The sequence below is a fragment of the Pseudorasbora parva genome, chromosome 2, assembly GCF_024679245.1.
Source record: "Pseudorasbora parva isolate DD20220531a chromosome 2, ASM2467924v1, whole genome shotgun sequence".
In the NCBI taxonomy this organism is placed as follows: Eukaryota; Metazoa; Chordata; class Actinopteri; order Cypriniformes; family Gobionidae; genus Pseudorasbora; species Pseudorasbora parva.
In genome coordinates, this window is record NC_090173.1 from 46,793,880 (window position 1) to 46,812,473 (window position 18,594).

The 18,594-nt window shown below is 35.9% G+C and overlaps 1 protein-coding gene across 1 annotated transcript; it reads left to right on the forward strand.

The window, feature by feature from the left end:
• The first annotated feature begins 1,906 nt into the window (after positions 1–1,906).
• tspan34b (tetraspanin 34b) lies at positions 1,907–17,287 on the forward strand. The gene is made up of 8 exons (XM_067429040.1): positions 1,907–2,048; positions 7,813–7,891; positions 11,933–12,148; positions 13,605–13,679; positions 13,852–13,959; positions 15,065–15,190; positions 15,307–15,399; positions 16,697–17,287. The coding sequence occupies exons 2-8, from the start codon at positions 7,835–7,837 to the stop codon at positions 16,754–16,756; spliced, it is 735 nt and encodes a 244-aa protein (XP_067285141.1). The 5' UTR covers positions 1,907–2,048; positions 7,813–7,834; the 3' UTR covers positions 16,757–17,287.
• Positions 17,288–18,594: the final 1,307 nt, after the last annotated feature.

The following is an 18,594-nucleotide window of genomic DNA, read 5'->3' on the forward strand; positions in this document are numbered from 1 at the left end:
GCAACATTCTTTTGAATTTCTTTGTGTTGTTGTTGGTTTGATGTGAATGTCCTGTTTTATCATTTGTACATCGTTATTCCTACATGTTTTATTAAGAGAGAACGATTTGGTGCAGTGGATGAACAAATTAAAGAGTGCCTGAATGAAGCACAGTGACCTTGTTTGAAGTGTTATGAGGTGCTGAGTCATAACTATACAGCCTTGAGCTTTTCAGGAACAGTGACGGCTGCTTGTTCAATTGGCTGGCAGAGGTTGGGAAAATGCCGGTTTGTCTACAGGTGGAACAATGACGTCATTGTTCATCTTAATCTACGTTTCTTACCTGCATATTGACTTCAACAATGACTTCTGCTTATAAAAGTACTTTTATTTTTCTTGTCTCGCCTTTATTTTCTTTCTTTTTTTAAATTTTCATACCTACTTTTTCCTCTGTCCTTTGGAACAAACTTTTTTTTATTCTTGTTTAGTTTTCTCTAAGACCTGTAATTTATATTAAATTTTTTTTTTAAAAAAACCCAATGATCAATTATTCTTCCAGTTGTCACCTTTTCTTCTGAGCTTTTGAATTTTCTTTTCATCATTGTTTCAAATGGGTTAATCGGGATTAATCACATTAACATAAAAGTTTATTTGTGTGTATGTGTATGTGTGTGTGTATATATATATTTATATATATATATATATATATATATATATATATATATATATATATATACACAGAAGATCAGGCATAACATTATGACCACTGACAGGTGAAGTGAATAACACTGATTATCTCTTCATCATGGCACCTGTTAGTGGATGGGATATATTAGGCAGCAACAAGTGAACATTTTGTCCTCAAAGTTGATTTGATAAGCAGGAACAATGGGCAAGCGTAAGGATTTGAGCGAGTTTGACAAGGGGCAAATTGTGATGGTTAGATGACTGGGTCAGAGCATCTCCAAAACTGCAGCTCTTGTGCGGTGTTCCCAGTCTGCAGTTGGGTGGCCAGAAGCCTATCTAAGTGGTGAATCGACGACAGGGTTGTGGGGGCGGACAAGGCTCATTGATGCATGTGGGGAGTTAAGGTTGGCCGGTGTGGTCAAATCAAACAGACAAGCTACTGTAGCTTAAATTCCTTTTATAAAAACAGTATTCCCTGGTGGCCGTAACCTCTTTAGCAGGATAATGTGTCCTGCTGCAAAAATGGTTCAGGAATGGTTTGAGGAGCACAACAAGTTTGAGGTGTTGACTTGGCCTCCAGATTCCCCATCTCATTGGAGCATCTGTGGGATGTGCTGAACAAACAAGTCCAATCCATGCGCCATATCAACTTAGGACAACATCTTGATACCATAACAGCAATATTTTTTGTACTTTTAAATTACTTTTTTTTTTTTTTTTTTTTTTTTACACAAGTAATTTCATTGGTCCCAAATGACCAAACACTAATTTTAGATATTTTTTTATTACCCCCCCCCCCCCCCCCCCCCTCTGTTAGATTATGGATTCGTTTTCTTAATGTTCTTGTCATGAACTTTGAAATAAAGATCCGCCAGGGTTGTGACATCAGTTTATTGTTTAAGTGAATCTTTTGTTCCTTTCATGTGATGTCATAATTTCATCTTTAAATTTCTTAATTCATAATTACACTGCCATTCATATAATAACGCAAATTACTAGGCTACAGAATTGCAATTGTATGCAGGCTATACACAGGCGTCAGGCTATTATAACCCCCTAATATTTTACTTTGAAGCAGTAGGCTACAACACATTTTCCTGTTGACACAAAGCGAGTTGTGGTGTTGTTCAGGAGTCTTAGGACTGAAGTCGGTGATATCACCGTGACTACGATGCATTAATTCCACCCACTCTCCCTCTCCAGAGAAAAGAGGAGTGGTGATCACTCCCCCACCTGTTCACTCATCTCCGTGTAAATCATCTTCACGCGCCACAGAGGGAAAAGAGGTTCACGCAACGGCTCTTCACCGATCGACAGTCAGTCACTCAGGGATTTACAGAAGCAAAAAAACAAACAAAAAAAACTCCCACGTTTGTAAAAAGGTAAGATATTCGACTTGTGAAGCTACTCTATCGTAAAAAATACCGTTAATACCTTACAATAAAGAATACAAACCTGTTCTTTAATCCTCAGCAAAAAACAGCACACCTGTAAATAACTGAGCTTTTCAACGCTGGATCGTGTTTAATGCGAGTTTTGAGCATTTCATGTTGTGTGTTCGCGTCGTGTCCATTCGGACTGAAATCTCACGAGAAACGCGCGGGCTGCTGTTTTGATGGCTTTTCCTCACTTGAGTCATTGTTTTGCAGAGCTGTAATTAACTTCACTGACAAGTCTTGTTTCTCGACCGCATCTTCACAATGTACACACAATGATGTCGGACATTATTTATCGGCCAGTCTGAAACTGTCTTGCAAAATATATAAAACAATTTTGTTGAAAGTAGGTTACCATGGTAGGCTCATCAGTTGTAATGCTCACCACAGCTGCGATGCTGTATGTATTGCAGAAACAAGAAACGGTCGAGAAACAACTTGTAAGACTTGAACAAAATATTAACATTGGTGTACCGTCAGTACATCAATGTTAATATTTACATTATGGTACTTCAAAGTATCCTATACCATGTTAGTACCAGATACATCCTAAAAAAGATAATGACATGGTAATTTGGCACTAGAAAAAAGTAATATGGAGCTGCTAGGGTATTTGGCATACATTATATGGTAGTAGGCTTACCACTAATAATTAATAAGGTAGCAAATAATTATCATATTCATATTGTTTTGGTATTTTAAACAATATTGTAGTAACGAATAATATCTTTACAAAGAGAATATATTTATAGGACAAACTTATATTAATTCAATAGATAATCAGGAGTGATTGACAAATAATCTGTAATTATGTGTAAGTAAACTTATTTACTTCATATATGAATGCAGTGACATAAAACAGATATTTTTGTGTATTAATATGATGTTGAAAATCAAAACAGCCGTGAAAATCATTTTGAACATTATATGTGCCGTGAAAATCATATGTGTATTGAATACACAATACACATATTGTGTATTCTACTATCAAATAATAAGGTTGTGTGTTATCAAGAGTCTCCAAGGGACATTAGACGTCTTAATTTCTCCCTGACCCAGTACCCTGAGCTCAGAAAGACAATGTCCCATGCACACTCAACACAAAGCATGCTTTATCGTTTTTGCAACCTGCTTTTGACATGCAGTTTTTCCTGTGATTTACCTCTGAAATGAGGAAACCTGATGTGTGAGTCGGGTGTTGAGTTTCAGGGGTTCCAAAAGCAGATTAATCAAGTTGAACACGCATCCAGAGTAAACATCAACACACTCCTATCAATGATTTTCATCTAGGAAAAACAAGCATACTAGTGTCTGGCGCAGGCGACACGTATGGCACAGACCTTAAGGAAGCTTTTTCCTTTCACCAAGACTAACATGTTTGTTTATCCCTTATGTCACCATGGACTCGGTGGTCATAAATTCTCGTGGGTGATCAAACTAATAATAGTTTAATTCTCTTTAATGAATTCTCTTTAATGAGGAAAAAACAGCTGATTTTTTTTTTTTTTTTTTTTTTTTAAATATATATTTTTAGTTTTTTGACAGAACACAAATAACAATAGCAAAAGGTTTTAGTTGTAGTTCATCACATGATGAATCAGCAGACTGCTAAACACTGACCTGACCTTTGACCCCGGTATCATCTTTTTTAGGATGTATATCATGTTACCATAGATATGTCTACATATCTATGCATGTTACTACCAGACTGCTAAACAGTGACCTGACCTTTGACCCTCAGGTGCTAAAATCACTATCATATTATCTCACCCTGGCTCAGACAACTTTTCAAAAATACAATACAAATACAAAAACACAGTAATATTTGGGAATATTATAACATTTTTAAAAAACTGTAAAATGTAATTTATCCCTGTGATGGTAAAGCTGAATTTTCAGCAACATTCCTCCAGTCTTCAGTGTCACATGATCCTTCAGAAATCATTCTGACATGATTATTTGATGTATTCTCAGTATAGTTGTGCTGCTTCATACTTTTGTGGAAACCGTGAGGCTTTTTTTCAGGATTCTTTGATGAAGAGAAAGTTCAAAAGAGAAGCATTTATTCCAAATACAAATATTTTGTAACATTATAAATATCTTAAAGGGTTATGTCACCCAAAAATGAAATTGATGTCATTAATGACTCACCCTAATGTCGTTCCAAACCCGTAAGACCTCCGTTCATCTTCAGTTTAAGATATTTTATATTTAGTCCGAGAGCGTATGTAAGTGTAGGCACACTATACTGTCCATGTCCAGAAAGGGAATAAAAACATCATCAAATAAATATTCAAACGGTCATGAATCAGCAGATTGATTCATGATTCGGATCGCCAATGTCACGTGAGTTTGGCAGTTTGACACGCGATCCGAATCATGAATCAATCCGCTGAACCGTTTGAATATTTATTTTAGGATTGAAAACAAATGTGGAAGAGAAGACAATGCTGAATAAAGTTGTAGTTTTTGCTATTTTTGGACCAAAATGTATTTTTGATGCTTCAAGAGATTCTAACTAACTAGCTGATGTCCCATATGGACTACTCTGATGATGTTTTTATTCCCTTTCTGGACACGGACAGTATAGTGTGCATACACTTGGATAGGCTCTCGGACTAAATATAAAATATCTTAAACTGTGTTCTGAAGATGAACGGAGGTCTAACGGGTGTGGAACGACATTAGGGTGAGTTATTAATGACATCAATTTCATTTTTGGGTGAACTAACCATTTAAGTGTCACTTTTGATCAACTGAATGCGTGAAAAAAGTATTAATTCCTTTCAATAAAAATATTGAAAGACATGAGGAGACATGAGCTGTTACTTTTCTGACTTAAGGTTTTTACCTTCATAAAATAAAACATGGTAAAAAAAAATCTAGTGTATAATTAATAATAATAGTCATACCATTTGAAGTCTAGTGGGGATAAAACGGATCAGCTATTCTATTGGCACTCAGCAGGTTTGACTAACTGACAGTCTGTAATTGTGAAACTTGCTGCATCAGTAGTCCTTTAAAAATCACCAATAAATGTTTATCTCATCTCTCTTTGGACAATGACCCGATCAGAACCTTCTGTTCATCTTAAGCCTGAGCAAACATCAGAGACGTGTCCTGGTGAGTGAGCAGTGCATGTGACACACACGTTGTGTGAAGGACGGTGCTTCAGTGTTAAATGCAGCTCTATCCCTCGTTCGGTGCAACTTTTGGTTTAAAAAAGTGGCCTTAAAAGGTTGTGGATGCTGCAATAAAACCTATTTAAAGACCTATACACTGTCACATTGCTTTAACTTATCAAAATGAGTTAACCAATTTTCTACTTTTTTATAAGTTATACAAGATTCAGCTCATTAAGTGTATTCTATAATTTAAGTGAAATGACTTCCACAGTCAAGTTGATTGAACTTAAAAATTCTATTTTAAGTATAAAGGCTCATAAGTGATCTCCGCTTCTATCAATTAGTGATGCGTCATCTAACAGCCTCTATTGGTGGACAATGACAAGTTGAAGTGTAGTTCATAAAATGAGGTTATTTGTGTACGGTAGTGATCAGGTTACTAACACGTACAGGAATACTTCTATGAAAGCTGCAGTGTGTTCTGATTTTACATTGTGTTTTAAAAGGAAATGCTCTTGTAAAATCCCCTCACCTTGTTGTCTCTGAGTCACTGGCTGGCAGTTATTGTTTTAGCAACATAAGCAACAGAAGTACATTAGCTGTACAGAGAGCATTAATTAGCAGTTTCATAATAAAGTCAATGATATGTGAAATAAAGTATATTTTTAGTCATATAATAACATTTGATTTATTTAAATTACACACACAGTACCGGTCAAGTTTGGAAATATTATATGTTTTTTAATGTTTTTAAAATAAGTATTTTATGCTTTAAAGGGTTCGTTCACCCAAAAATGAAATTGATGTCATTAATGACTCACTCTAATGTCGTTCCACACCCGTTAGACCTCCGTTCATCTTCAGAACACAGTTTAAGATATTTTATTTTTAGTCCGAGAGCGTATCCAAGTGTATGCACTCTATACTGTCCATGTCCAGAAAGGGAATAAAAACATCAACAAAGTAGTCCATATGTGACATCAGTTGCTTGGTTAGAATCTCTTGAAGCATATTATATAATGTTTTTATTTTTTATTTTAATATACTATAAAATGTAACTTATTCCTGTGATCAAAGCTGAATTTTCAGCATCATAACTGCAGTCTTCAGAGTCACATGATCCTTCAGAAATCATTATAATATAGAATATGATTTATTATCAATGTTGGAAACAGTTAATTTTTAAATAACCTGTGATACATTTTCAGGAGTTTTGAGGAATTAAAAAGAAAAGGAAAAAAAAAAAGAACAGCATTTATTTAAAATAGAAACCCTTTTGTAACATTATACACTACTGTTCAAACAAACGTTTGGGGTCAGTAATTTTTTTTTCTTTCCATTTTGAAAAAAAAATTTTAATTCACCAAGGATGTGTTAAATTGATAAAAAGTGATAGTAAAAATATAGATTTCCATTTTAAACAAATGCTGTTCTTTAACTTTTTATTCATCAGTGAATCCTAACAGTATCACAGGTTACCAAAAAATATTAAGCAGCACAACTGTTTTCAACATTGATAATGAATCATCATATAAGAGATTTCTGAAAGATCATGTGCTTCTGAAGGCTGGAGTAATTATGGTAAAAATTCAGCTTTGAATCACCCATGATAAACATATAACGTGTATGGCGTGTGTAAATAATAAAGCAAGAAACTCTGTGTGAGGCTTGGTGCTTGGTGTTTCTTTCATTGGAGTAGAGACCTAGGATAGTGCAGAATCTTATTTCTTATCTCAAACTTTTGGACCTCGCTCCAAGTATGGAAGAGTAAAGGAAGGTTTGTCTCGCTCCCATTGTGTTCCCTACAAAAAGCTCAAAGACTCTTTAAATATTAGCTCAGGTCCTTCGGTCTATTCACAGCTCTATTAAAACACGGATCTGACCTTTAAAAGAGCTGAAAAGGGTGTGCAATATTGTCATATGGGTACTACACGCCTTATTCAGGTTACATGGTTCAAAAAAGTTCAGAAAACAAAAAAAGTTCATTTATTTATACACATCAGAACATTATGTATCACAAAAACCTATAAACATAATCTATAGAGTATGTATTTGTTTATAATAAAATCTCACATTTATTAATCTTCGTTGACTACATAGAAAACTGCCCAGTCCTTTAGGTGCTGGATTATATTAACATTTGGAAGAGAACAAATACTAGTTTCATGTACTTAAAATGAGTCCTCTTTGTATGTGTAATATTTTAAGTTTGTATACAGTTTGAGCGTAACTTTTTAAAGAGCCATTTCCTGTATAAGTGACCAACTTACTTTGCAAGGTTTGCATGACGCTATGACCTGCGGCCCAGCGTTTCGGGGTTAACGAGGGTTTTAGTTAAATCAGTTACAACAGCAAAACCATTGTTTTCCCCTCAGCATTTCCTGGACGGTGTCATTTGTCTTACAGAATCATCTAAGCAGCTGTGTTTATTGTGTATACAGTATCCTTAAAAAATGTTAACAATTTTAAAAGTTTTTTTAAGAAAGATTAACTTTGGAACAAGACACACGGAGAGATTTATAAGCAAAGCAAAAGTCCCCTAATTATAAAAGTTCTTTATTGTTAATTATTTTCTTTCTTTTCAGGTGTCGTATCCATCCAATAAAAATGGGCTGCTTTGGATTTTTGAAAACTATGATGTTTCTCTTCAATGGGATCATCTTTGTAAGTAAAGCTCATGTTTGTTAGATGACATGTTTAAGAAAAGTTATGAGTTGCATACATTCCTCTACTAAACGGATGACATCTAGCCTGATTTGCTCTTCTTTTTCGGTTGATTATGGTTAAAACATTTCTGTGAAAATCATTTCAAGTTTGACAAGTTCTTTAGCATTAAAAAGGATAGTTCACCCAAAAATGAAAATTCTGTAATTTACTCACCCTCTAGTTGTTGGACCACTAAGGAAGAATGAAAGAATGTTTGTAATAAAGCAGAGAGCAACTGTTCCATACCATAGTATTTTTCCCTATGGTAGTGAATTGTTGTGATCTTTGCTTTGTTATTAACATTTTTCCAAATATCTTTTTTTTTTGTGGGAAACTCATACAAGGTTTAGAACAACTTGAGGGTGAGTAAATGATTACAGAATTTTCATTTTTTGGTGAACTATCCCTTTAAGACTCTGTTTCCTTGATTTGCATAAAGACAGATGTATCTACTGTGTGTATTTTATTTCATTCCAAACCATCTATTTACATTTTTGTTCTTGGTTGCTATGTGCAGTCTATATACTGAATACTGTGTGCGATGGAAATGGTGCCTTTTCTTCAGAGAACAAAACAAACAAACAAACAAACAAGCAAATCATCTCATTTGCATATGGTTTAGCTAGGTTGAATGCAAATCATATTGCTGCAAATATGCCTCTTTTGTGCAGACAAAATAAATATCTAGCACAATGACATTCAGGCATTTTAGGTGTGACTTGGTGGTCCAAATACATTTAGGGCATTATAGGACCCACATTTAAATGGGCCTATTATGCTCTTACATTTTCTCCTTTCTTTAGTGTGTAACGTTGCTGTTTGAGCAGGAAAAAGGTCTTCAAAGTTACAAAAGTTACTCATTTAAATATTTCCTGCCCAAGGCATATGCAAAATTAAAGGGGTGATGAATTGAGGAATCAACTTTCCCTTGAGCTTTTGATATATAAAAACGTCCTTGTTAGTCAAAGAAAAGCTTTTATAGACACCAGGCTCAGCAAACGGTCCTGTGCTTCATCCTGATGTCAGTGCACGATGAAACACGCCTCTACAGAATCTACAGCGCGTCTAATCCAGAAGCCTCACCCACCGACTCATGGAGGGCTCGTGCAAGCTGGTCAACAACAATAAATGCAGAGGAAACAAAGGAAGATTAAGATTTTGCACTATTCCTGGTTGTGGAAGAACACAGTCGATACATAAGCTTCGTGCTGATCCTAAAATTAGGCATGAGTGGTTGAACTTATTATTAATGAAGTTCCAGCTTGGGTGAAGAAGACATGTTTACTGCGGGATCGCTTGTAAAAAAAATCTCCGGTTGATGAATCTTTTAATATTCGGTTCTTGTTCTGCTGTTCTCTCTCTCAAGTTGACATCTGAAATCGCGCGCCGAACGTGTACGTGTCCGCACGATTCGTGCTTATATCGTCCGATTGTGCGGGCTATGTGTAATATAAAAATAATAGTCCAATCAGTCACTGGTCGATGAGAAATAAAACATGTGATCGAGAAAATGAAGGAGAATCGGCAACCAGAATGATTATCTCCTCTCTCATGTCACTGAACTGACAGGGGAGCTGGAGATCATTAAATATGCAAATCTTATCCAATCCTAGCCGTGGGTGTTTACGTCCAATCCTCCAGTGCGTCACGCCCATCAAAACCCAGCGTTTTGGGGAGAGCCTCAAAACCAGTGTAAAAAATAGCCTATTACTGATTAGTTATGTTTTTGAATGTAAAAACCACACGAACATCATTAGTTGACCTCAGACAACAGTATAAAAAAAATTAAAAAGCCAGTTCATGACACCTTTAAAGGGGGGTGAAATGCTGTTTCATGCATACTGAGCTTTTTACACTGTTAAAGACTTAGATTCTCATCCTAAACATCGACAAAGTTTCAAAAACTAAGTTGGATGTTTGATGGAGTATTTCTGTGTCAAAAATACTCCTTCCGGTTTCTCACAAGTTTCGGAGAGTTTTTTTCGAGTATGGGTCAGCTTGACGTCGATAGAGCGGAAGGTCCTTGTATGGGCCGTACGGGCTCTTCTCCCGGTAGCATGCGCGCGCGACTAGAGCGAGAGAGGAAATGCACGCCCATAAACACTCGCTCAGCTGCAGATCCAGTCGTCCGTGAACACTTATGACGTTATAGGCCGCGCCACGCTTCACTTTATTCCTATAAGTGACATCAAACGACTTCAACGCTTCAGCACAGTATTCCGGGTAGGCAGCGCTGCATTTGAACCGATTTGAACGCAGAAATGACGGGAAGCTTCACAACATCGCTTCAGTCGCGTCGCAAAAGTGGATCTCCACGGTCTCTGCTGTCACAGGATTTCACCAAATCAACAGTTACCAAAGAAGTGTGTTTTTGACGGAGCGGTCCCAGCGATAAAGGTTCGGTCCTGCTTTGGAAGCAGCCGGTGAGTTAAACTGCTTCAAATGTCTCTGCTGTTGGCTATCGTCGCGTGAGTAAACATCAGTAAACGACACGATCGTGTATAACGTTAGTTAATTTATCAATGGAGCATGCGATCTATGGTGTGTGTTTAAATACATTTGTTTAGCTGACCACTAACATTGTAGGTGTCAGTAAAACCACCCAAACATAAACCTAGCGAAAGCATGCTTCGTCATTCAAATGTGCTAACGGTTACTCCATTGTTGTTCTGTATAAGGTTAAACTAGTCTGACGTGCAAAACCGTTTTGGTTGCTACTGCTAAGGTTTAGTCGCATACAATAGTCCATAAACCGAATCATGTCCTCATAAACTGCGAGTAAAGACAACCAAATGTTGACAGGCCACTAAATACAGTACATACCACAGAGACGGACGTCCTGCTGTTGTTGCTTCCCCTGTTCAATTTATTTCAGCCTCAGATCTGATTCTGGATCATATATCTATTAGTTGAATCTGATTTAGGGTAGCGTTTTCTTCTCCACACTTGAGGGGTCACCGCTTTGTGTACGATCGTCATTCTTTAGCTCCGCCCACACGATACGCCTCCAGGCGCTCGTTTTTTTCCGGAAAGACTCTGTACAGCCCATATTTCTTTTATAAATATAATAAAACTAAAGACTTTTCGGAGATATGAAGGATGCAATACTACTCTATAGGTACTCAAGATTGACATGAGAGTGACTGAAACTGAGTGTTTCAACCCCTGGTTGATACTCACAGTAATGGTAAGGGGTGTGGCATTTCTCAAACACGCTAAAACGATTGACAAATCACAACACCCTGATCCAGCCGACCAATCTGAGCAATCTGTGCTTTTTCAGAAGGGGTGGCTTCATAGAGACTGGAACTAAACAGAACGTCGCTGACAAACCGAGGGTGCTTCTCATTTCTTATTTGTGCGTCCTCATTTTACTTCCCTCGCTTCCTTTCCTCACGTCTCAGCTCCACCCTCTTAGGATTTGAGGGAAGGATAGACCTGAGTATCCTCGCTCATGACTCCTCAGGAACCTTCCTCGCCTCCTCGGAGCACAATTACAGAGCGCGATCAGTTGACAGATTACTGGCTCGAGGACATAGGAGCGAGGAAAACGAGGAAGCAACAATTTCAGTATTGAGAAGCAGAGGAGAGGTGCTGCAACAATGTCCAAAACTTATTCTGGTAAACCATAAAATCAAGACTTTGATAATTGGCATAATACAGTACAGATCCTCTTTAAAGATATATTTTCTTGTGACATATTTTCGAGTTTTCAAGAGAGAATGGGATGGGGCTTGATTTTGTTCAACAGGAATTGATTGGATGTTTGTGGTTTGCTATTGGTTGTTCTCATGTGAGTGACAGGTTGCCCCGCCCTCATTATCAGAAAAAAAGAAAGATGTGTATGGATAAATCATCTATAATAAATACTGCAATATTCCATTAAAAATGTTGATACCCCGGTGACTTAAGACATTTAAAGGCTGCAGTATGATTGATGTTTAAACCCATTCCAATTTCTAATTCAAAAATCTTTTTGTCTGTGTTTTTGTTGTGTAGCTGGCAGGAGCAGCTATTCTGGGTGTGGGGATCTGGGTGAAGGTGGACAGTGGGTCTATCCTAAATTTTCTGCAGAATATACCAGGAGCTTCAGGTCAGCTGGGGCAGCTCTTGAACGTGGGATACCTCCTGATTGCGGTGGGCGCTGTGCTGCTCGTCCTGGGCTTCCTGGGCTGCTGTGGAGCGATCAGAGAGAGCAGGTGTATGCTGATGCTGGTACGACAACTACACAACTCCAGCTGCTCCACAATATCAGCCTCTCAGAGGAGAGTTATTGTAGTCAACTAGAATTCTAGTTAAAGGGATAGTTCACCCAAAAAATTATATTTGTTCATCACTTATTCGCCCTCTCAAACCTGTATCAGTTTATGTATCGGCCTTTTTTCTTTATATTATTTGTAATTAATATAAATTAGGTACCATTCTCAAAATTCATCCTGTGAAAACAGAATGTTGAAATTGGGCATTGCCTTACCTTTAAAAATGGTACTCTAAATTATTTTAGCGGGCTCCTCCCCTAGTGGGCGGTGTCATGTTTTATATTATTAAAATTATTTTAACTGCATTATTAGCAAAATCTTTTCTGATCTTGACAAAACACGTCGTCGGAAAGGTCTAAGTCTCAAGGTTCCATATTTGGTGACAGTTTTGTGATGGAAGTGATATTTGGGGCCTACTGCACAAAACTAGGATAAGGGATTAAGCCGGGATATCTTGATCTTGTCATGTATGCAAAATTTAGTCCACTGCTGTCGTGTAAACGTACTCTGAAGGCACACTCACACCAAGAATGATAATGAAAGAAAACTATAGTAGCGGATAAATTGAGCCAGGATCACCAAGATATCCCGGCTGAATCCCTTATCCTAGTTTTGTGCAATAGGCCCCTGGACAGAAATGTACAGGAAAATACGCCAAAAAAACCCCATCAATGGAATATGGATGACACCCGGTGGATATTTTTGGTATAGCGCCTAAACAAAATCTCATGGGAACTTCAAATTTGAAACGCACCTTGGTTAGACATATGGTTGTATTTTTAGAGTAAAAGTATTTTCGTAAAATATATATTTTATATAAATATAAAAATTATTTAGTACAGTATTTCATTTACAGTGAATTTAACCTTCCCTGACTTTCATATTTTAATTGCACTTCAACAATTATCTGTTGAATGTCGTCTTTAAAACAAGCTCAAACTTCAGATCTATATTGCAAAGCATTCTAAGTTGAATTACACATCCATTTAAGTTTGGATATATATAAAGAGGGTGACAGTTAAGGGGTTAAGCATTTATTTGCCTTTATTTGTTCAAAAACACTGTAATATTGTGGAATATTATCACAATTACTACAAAAGCTGAATTTTCAGCACCATTACTCCAGTCTTCAGTGTCACATTATCCTTTAGAAATCACTCTCATATGATGATTTGGTGCTCAAAAAACATTTCTGATTGTTATCAATGTTGAAAACAACAGTTGTCCAGCTTCATATTTTTGTTGAATTCGTGATGAGACATTTTTTTCAGGATTCTTTAAAGAATAGTTCAAACTAGCAGTATTTACTGTATATAAATGTTTTGTAACATTTTCTTTAATGTTTAAATATCTTTAGATAGCCCATATTTGTTCATTCATTCAATTTGTCTCTAAATCTCTCTCCTCCTCAGTTCTTCATCATTATTCTGATTGTCTTCATCGCTGAAGTCGCTGGAGCGATTGTGCTTCTGGTCTTTAAGCCTCTGGTAAGTTTGTACACATAATATTTTCCACAGACCCCACTGTGCACGCAGAAGGAATACTCAAACCTCCTTAAGAAACATATAAGGCCATGGCGCTCGAGGATTAAGAAAATGTAAAAAGCCTTTATTTGTTTCAATCACATACCATTCAAACCTCCTTGTTTGTATATTTTAGGCAGCAACGCTCATAAAGCAGTTGGGAGATGAAGCTGTGAAAAGCATCAGAAAAGATTATGGGAAAAACCCAGATGTGACTGGAATTTGGAACACGACAATGAAAGGGGTTTGTGACACTTTGGCTATTATAAAATGAATTCAGATTTATTACAGAAACATTCCTATAAAGAACCTCGATACTCATGTAAATTAATACATACAATTCTTCTGTTTTAATATTGAACATTTGTTTCACTGAGACAGCGGTGTGAAGTATTTGAGTAAATGTAATTAGTTATCTTTTTGGCTACTTTGTAGTTGTACTGAGTATCAATGATTTTAGCAACTTTTACTCTACATTTTTGAACAAGTAAATGTACTTTTTACTCCAATACATGCGTGTTGAGTAATGCAATTACACATAACATTTTGCATGGCACCTAACTTTTATTTCTTTTAAAACAGTTTATTTCTAGTTTTATCACCATCTTAGGGCATTGAAGGTACTATATCTTGTGTGTTTTGCCTTTTACTCACCCAATCATGTCAACAAGGCTACTTAAGATGACAGCGAGTGCATTAGCAGGTAGATGATGAATCTCAAATGAGATGAGGACATGACAGCAGCCGGTGATGAAGCTGAAACCACTGGCACATCCAGTGCAAGAAATCATTGACTATTTAATTTGACTTAACAAACATCATTTTATTTATTCGCTATATTGGCAAGTCCTTTTTGAATGATATTGGTTTACTTATGGCCTTCTCTACTGAGACCTTGAGAGTTTCTAGACGTTTAAAAGGCTATTGTGTCGGTCATGATTTATTACAATAATTCAGTTTTATTTAGATTTTAGAAAATAAACATGATTTCTCATCTTCCAAATCAATTGTTTCTTATTTTCACTTGTATGTCTCTCAGGTGTCTAGGACTAGATCATTTTTGAGCTTATATTTAGAATGAGTAAAATATTTAAGAGCTGTTAAAATCGGATGTGCTAAGACTTTTACTCGAGTTGTGTTGGAATTGGTGACTTATTTGTCATTTTCATTTTCACTCATAGTCATTTTCACTGCAAGGAATCTGTACTTTTACTCAAGTTTGGTTTTCAGATACTCTTTACACCTATGAGACCAGTGATTAATAATGAATATAATGTAAGGAATGTAATATCAGCTTGTGGCTGAATTGGGCTGATGTTGAATCTAACTGTCATTGCTTTCTTCTTTAGCTGAAGTGCTGTGGATTCAACAACTATACAGATTTCACAAATTCTACCTTTGTGAATGAAACCAAGAATTACCCATTTCAGTGCTGTAATGGAGTTACCTGTAATGAGGCCGCAGCTAGGAATTCGGTGAGGCTTGATGACAGTATTTATATTTATTTGTATGCGGTCTCCAATCAATTTTGCACACTCTCTGACCTTTTATATTTGTGTATCTTTCTTATCTCTCTCTGTCTCTCTCTCAGACTATACCAGGTTGTTTCCCAGCACTGAATAAGCTGGTTGACGATAATGCAGTTATCATCATAGCTGTTGCATTGGGCATCGCTGTTCTTGAGGTACTATACACTCTTTATAGCTGTCAATCATTTTAAAAGTAAGGAAATCTTATACTGCTTACCATGAAAGCTTGTGCCCCCCCAATGAATAAAAATTTAAATCTCGTAATTCCGAGTTTATATCTCACAAGTTGTTAAGGGTGTAACCATGGTTCCTTGAGAAAGGGGAACTCAACACTGCTATCCTGAACATCATTAGTGTCACCACCAGTGTCTGAAGCATGTGTGTAAACACAACTATTTTATTGTCGCCCTCTGTGCAAACACTATATCCCCATCCCACAGGAGAGAATAAAGCGAGAAAACAGCTTACCGTGAATGTAACGCAATGAGAGCATCCAGCGTTTATCTTACATGCGCATATAAACAAGACAAAAAAGCCAAGTGTTCGAATCTGCAGGTTGGAATAATTGCCGTGATGAAAGGTAGGGGCACAGACCGGCTCGTCGCAAGGTTCAAAAACGGCATTAGGTTAAAAAAGATAAACTTTGTTAACTGAATTACACTGTGCACCCATTTTGACACTTAAATTCTATTATGAATGGGTCAAACGCATTTGTAAAATGGCCTGAATCCACTTGAATTCGTTTGGACTGCTCTCTCACTTAATCACCTGAATCAATTTCTCAGTCAGTAAAATAAACAGACAGTATTGAAAGAACAACAGCGCTGTTTTTCAGTTGTTTTCGTCTGTGGAAATGCGCTGAATGGATTTCTGACGATTTTGTTTTCAGATTTAAAAACATTTAAAACGTCTAGAGATGTTCTGCGGTCCCGTTGCTCTCACTGATGCTCTGAAAGTTGTGTAATAGTTATATGCTTATTTAAATTTATAGTGTTAAATAAAATAAAGAACTTTGCATACCATCAGATGAAATCCTGCAGGCGTCCACGATTTCTCCGTCTATGCAATAAATGCACATCATTCAATGAGCGCGGATTTGAGCGCTAGCATATTTACTTGAACTTCTTAGGAAATATCTATGGTTTGACCCATTTCAGGCAGCCAAAATCAGTATTTGAATGGACTCTGTGAATAAAGCTCTATAAACTTGATGTGCGACGCCACACTGATGACACGTATGCGCATGAATGAATAATGCATAATACATTTTTAACAAGCATTTGATTCCCTGTTGCCTTTGATGGGTAGTGCATTCATTTCCTTTGTTAGGAGAATAATTACTACATAATGTACCTCATTGTAACACTAAATATAAATACAAAGCCCTTTATGATAGTAATGAATCTCTGTGACACTAATGACATTTATTTCTCTTTCTGTTCTCATTTTCAGCTTGCAGCGATGGTTGTGTCCATGACCCTGTATTGTAAAATAGGGTCTAAAATTGATTAATGTCTCACTTTAATTTAAATATCTCTCTGATGACTCCTCTTTTTCTGAGGATGAAGTGGATCATCTATATAAACAAGATCACTGTGACGACTTCAACCATTTCCAAATGTATCACACTGACAGACTTCGCAAGCCGCTCTCAATGCCTTTAATGAAAAGTAAATTAAGACTGTCAAGCCGAAAATGTGTGTTTTGACGGATCCCATTTTTACTGTAGTTGTGTTAAAATAAGATATTTTAGATGTTTTAATACCTAATGTTTTCCTGAGACCTATGATTTTTTTTTTTTACTTTTCCTATGCAATATGTTTTCTTATTTAAAAACAGAATGATTTGTTTAATTGCACAACCCACGGCATTATTTTTGTAATTATGAACACACTGGGATGTTTTCCTATTGTCGTTACATGTGCAATGACCAAAAAGAGGCCAAATGTTTTCTATCAAATGTTGCTGATTTTAATTTATTGTAAACCTTTTACAAAACATTTTATATGTGCCTGTTCATAATAAAGCACTGTTTTATCTTTAGAGTATGTGATGTATAGAGTTTTTAAGACAACAACAATTATATCTAAAACGTTCATGTAAGATGTTATTTTGAAAATAATTATAACGACAATATTTCTACACTTGTCATTTTGTTAAGCTAACTTCAGCTCCTTTAATGTAGCCTGTATTGCGAACATCTGATCACATTTTGTGTCCTACAAGGACACTTTTAAAACATTTTGTATCTTTTTAGAGTTGCAAAATTATTTTTTGCAAATGAGGATTGATTAAGTCTAGACAGAGGATGAACAATTCATGTTTTGAAAATATTTTGTGTGTGGTCATAATTTACTCACCCTTGTGTCTGTGTTTTACCTAAAATCTAAACAGCTCTATTATAATATATAAATATAACAATTCTACTACTATCAGCCTCTACTGGCGCAGAACCGCTTCATGTCTCATAGGACTGTGCTGCCCTCTAATGTTATAAAGTGGCGATACCGCAAAATGACTGACATCTCGATGCATGATGTGGATTGACAAAAGATAAACTACTAAAGAAAATATGTTGGTTGTGGTGTAAAGAGCATAAAGGTTTAAGAAAATATCATGTATTCATTGTTTTTGTACAAAAATTTAGCTGTCACTTATTATACAGATATTAATTAGGTTTTTATATTTGCCTATACTGTGTGAGCTTTGTGCTATGTTATATATATATATATATATATATATATATATATATATATATATATATATATATATATATATATATATATATATATACACACATACATACATGGCAAAAATCCATACATATTTTTGCAGCACAAGTATATCTGATCTAAAATAAAAATCTTTAAGGGGTACTTCAGTGCTGGGAATATGAATCTGTATTTAAACTGGGTCATTAATGTAGTAGAAATGTGATATATTTGAATTTGGTGCTTTCTAGACTGAGAAAAGACAGAAAATGTATTTTTCACAATCATTCGAATATACATATTTGACATATATATGTATATATTTATACATATTTATTTTTTTGCAATGGCTTGGTACCAATTTAATTAAAAAACTTTAGGCTGCCAGTACGCTACTTTGACATACTAATAGTAATATTGTCCCAGTGTCTTGATTTAAAGATATCCCCCCAAAAAAATTCATAATTTGACCCGATCAGAACCCTCAAGCTGCTCCAAACCTATATGTGTAGGCCTATCTTTCTTCTGTTGAATACTAAAGAAGATAGTTTAAAGGATGTCTGTAATTAAAGGCACAATATGTATGATTTTTTTATTAAAATGTACAAAAACCACTAGAACGGAGTTATACATTTTGTT

Excerpts from the sequence above, each read along its gene's own strand:
- tspan34b (XM_067429040.1), top strand. The coding sequence starts at position 7,835 with ATGGGCTGCTTTGGATTTTTGAAAACTATGATGTTTCTCTTCAATGGG. Across the intron at positions 12,149-13,604 it reads GCAGGTGTATGCTGATGCTG|TTCTTCATCATTATTCTGAT; the intron begins GTACGACAACTA and ends TCTCCTCCTCAG. Across the intron at positions 13,680-13,851 it reads TTCTGGTCTTTAAGCCTCTG|GCAGCAACGCTCATAAAGCA; the intron begins GTAAGTTTGTAC and ends TGTATATTTTAG.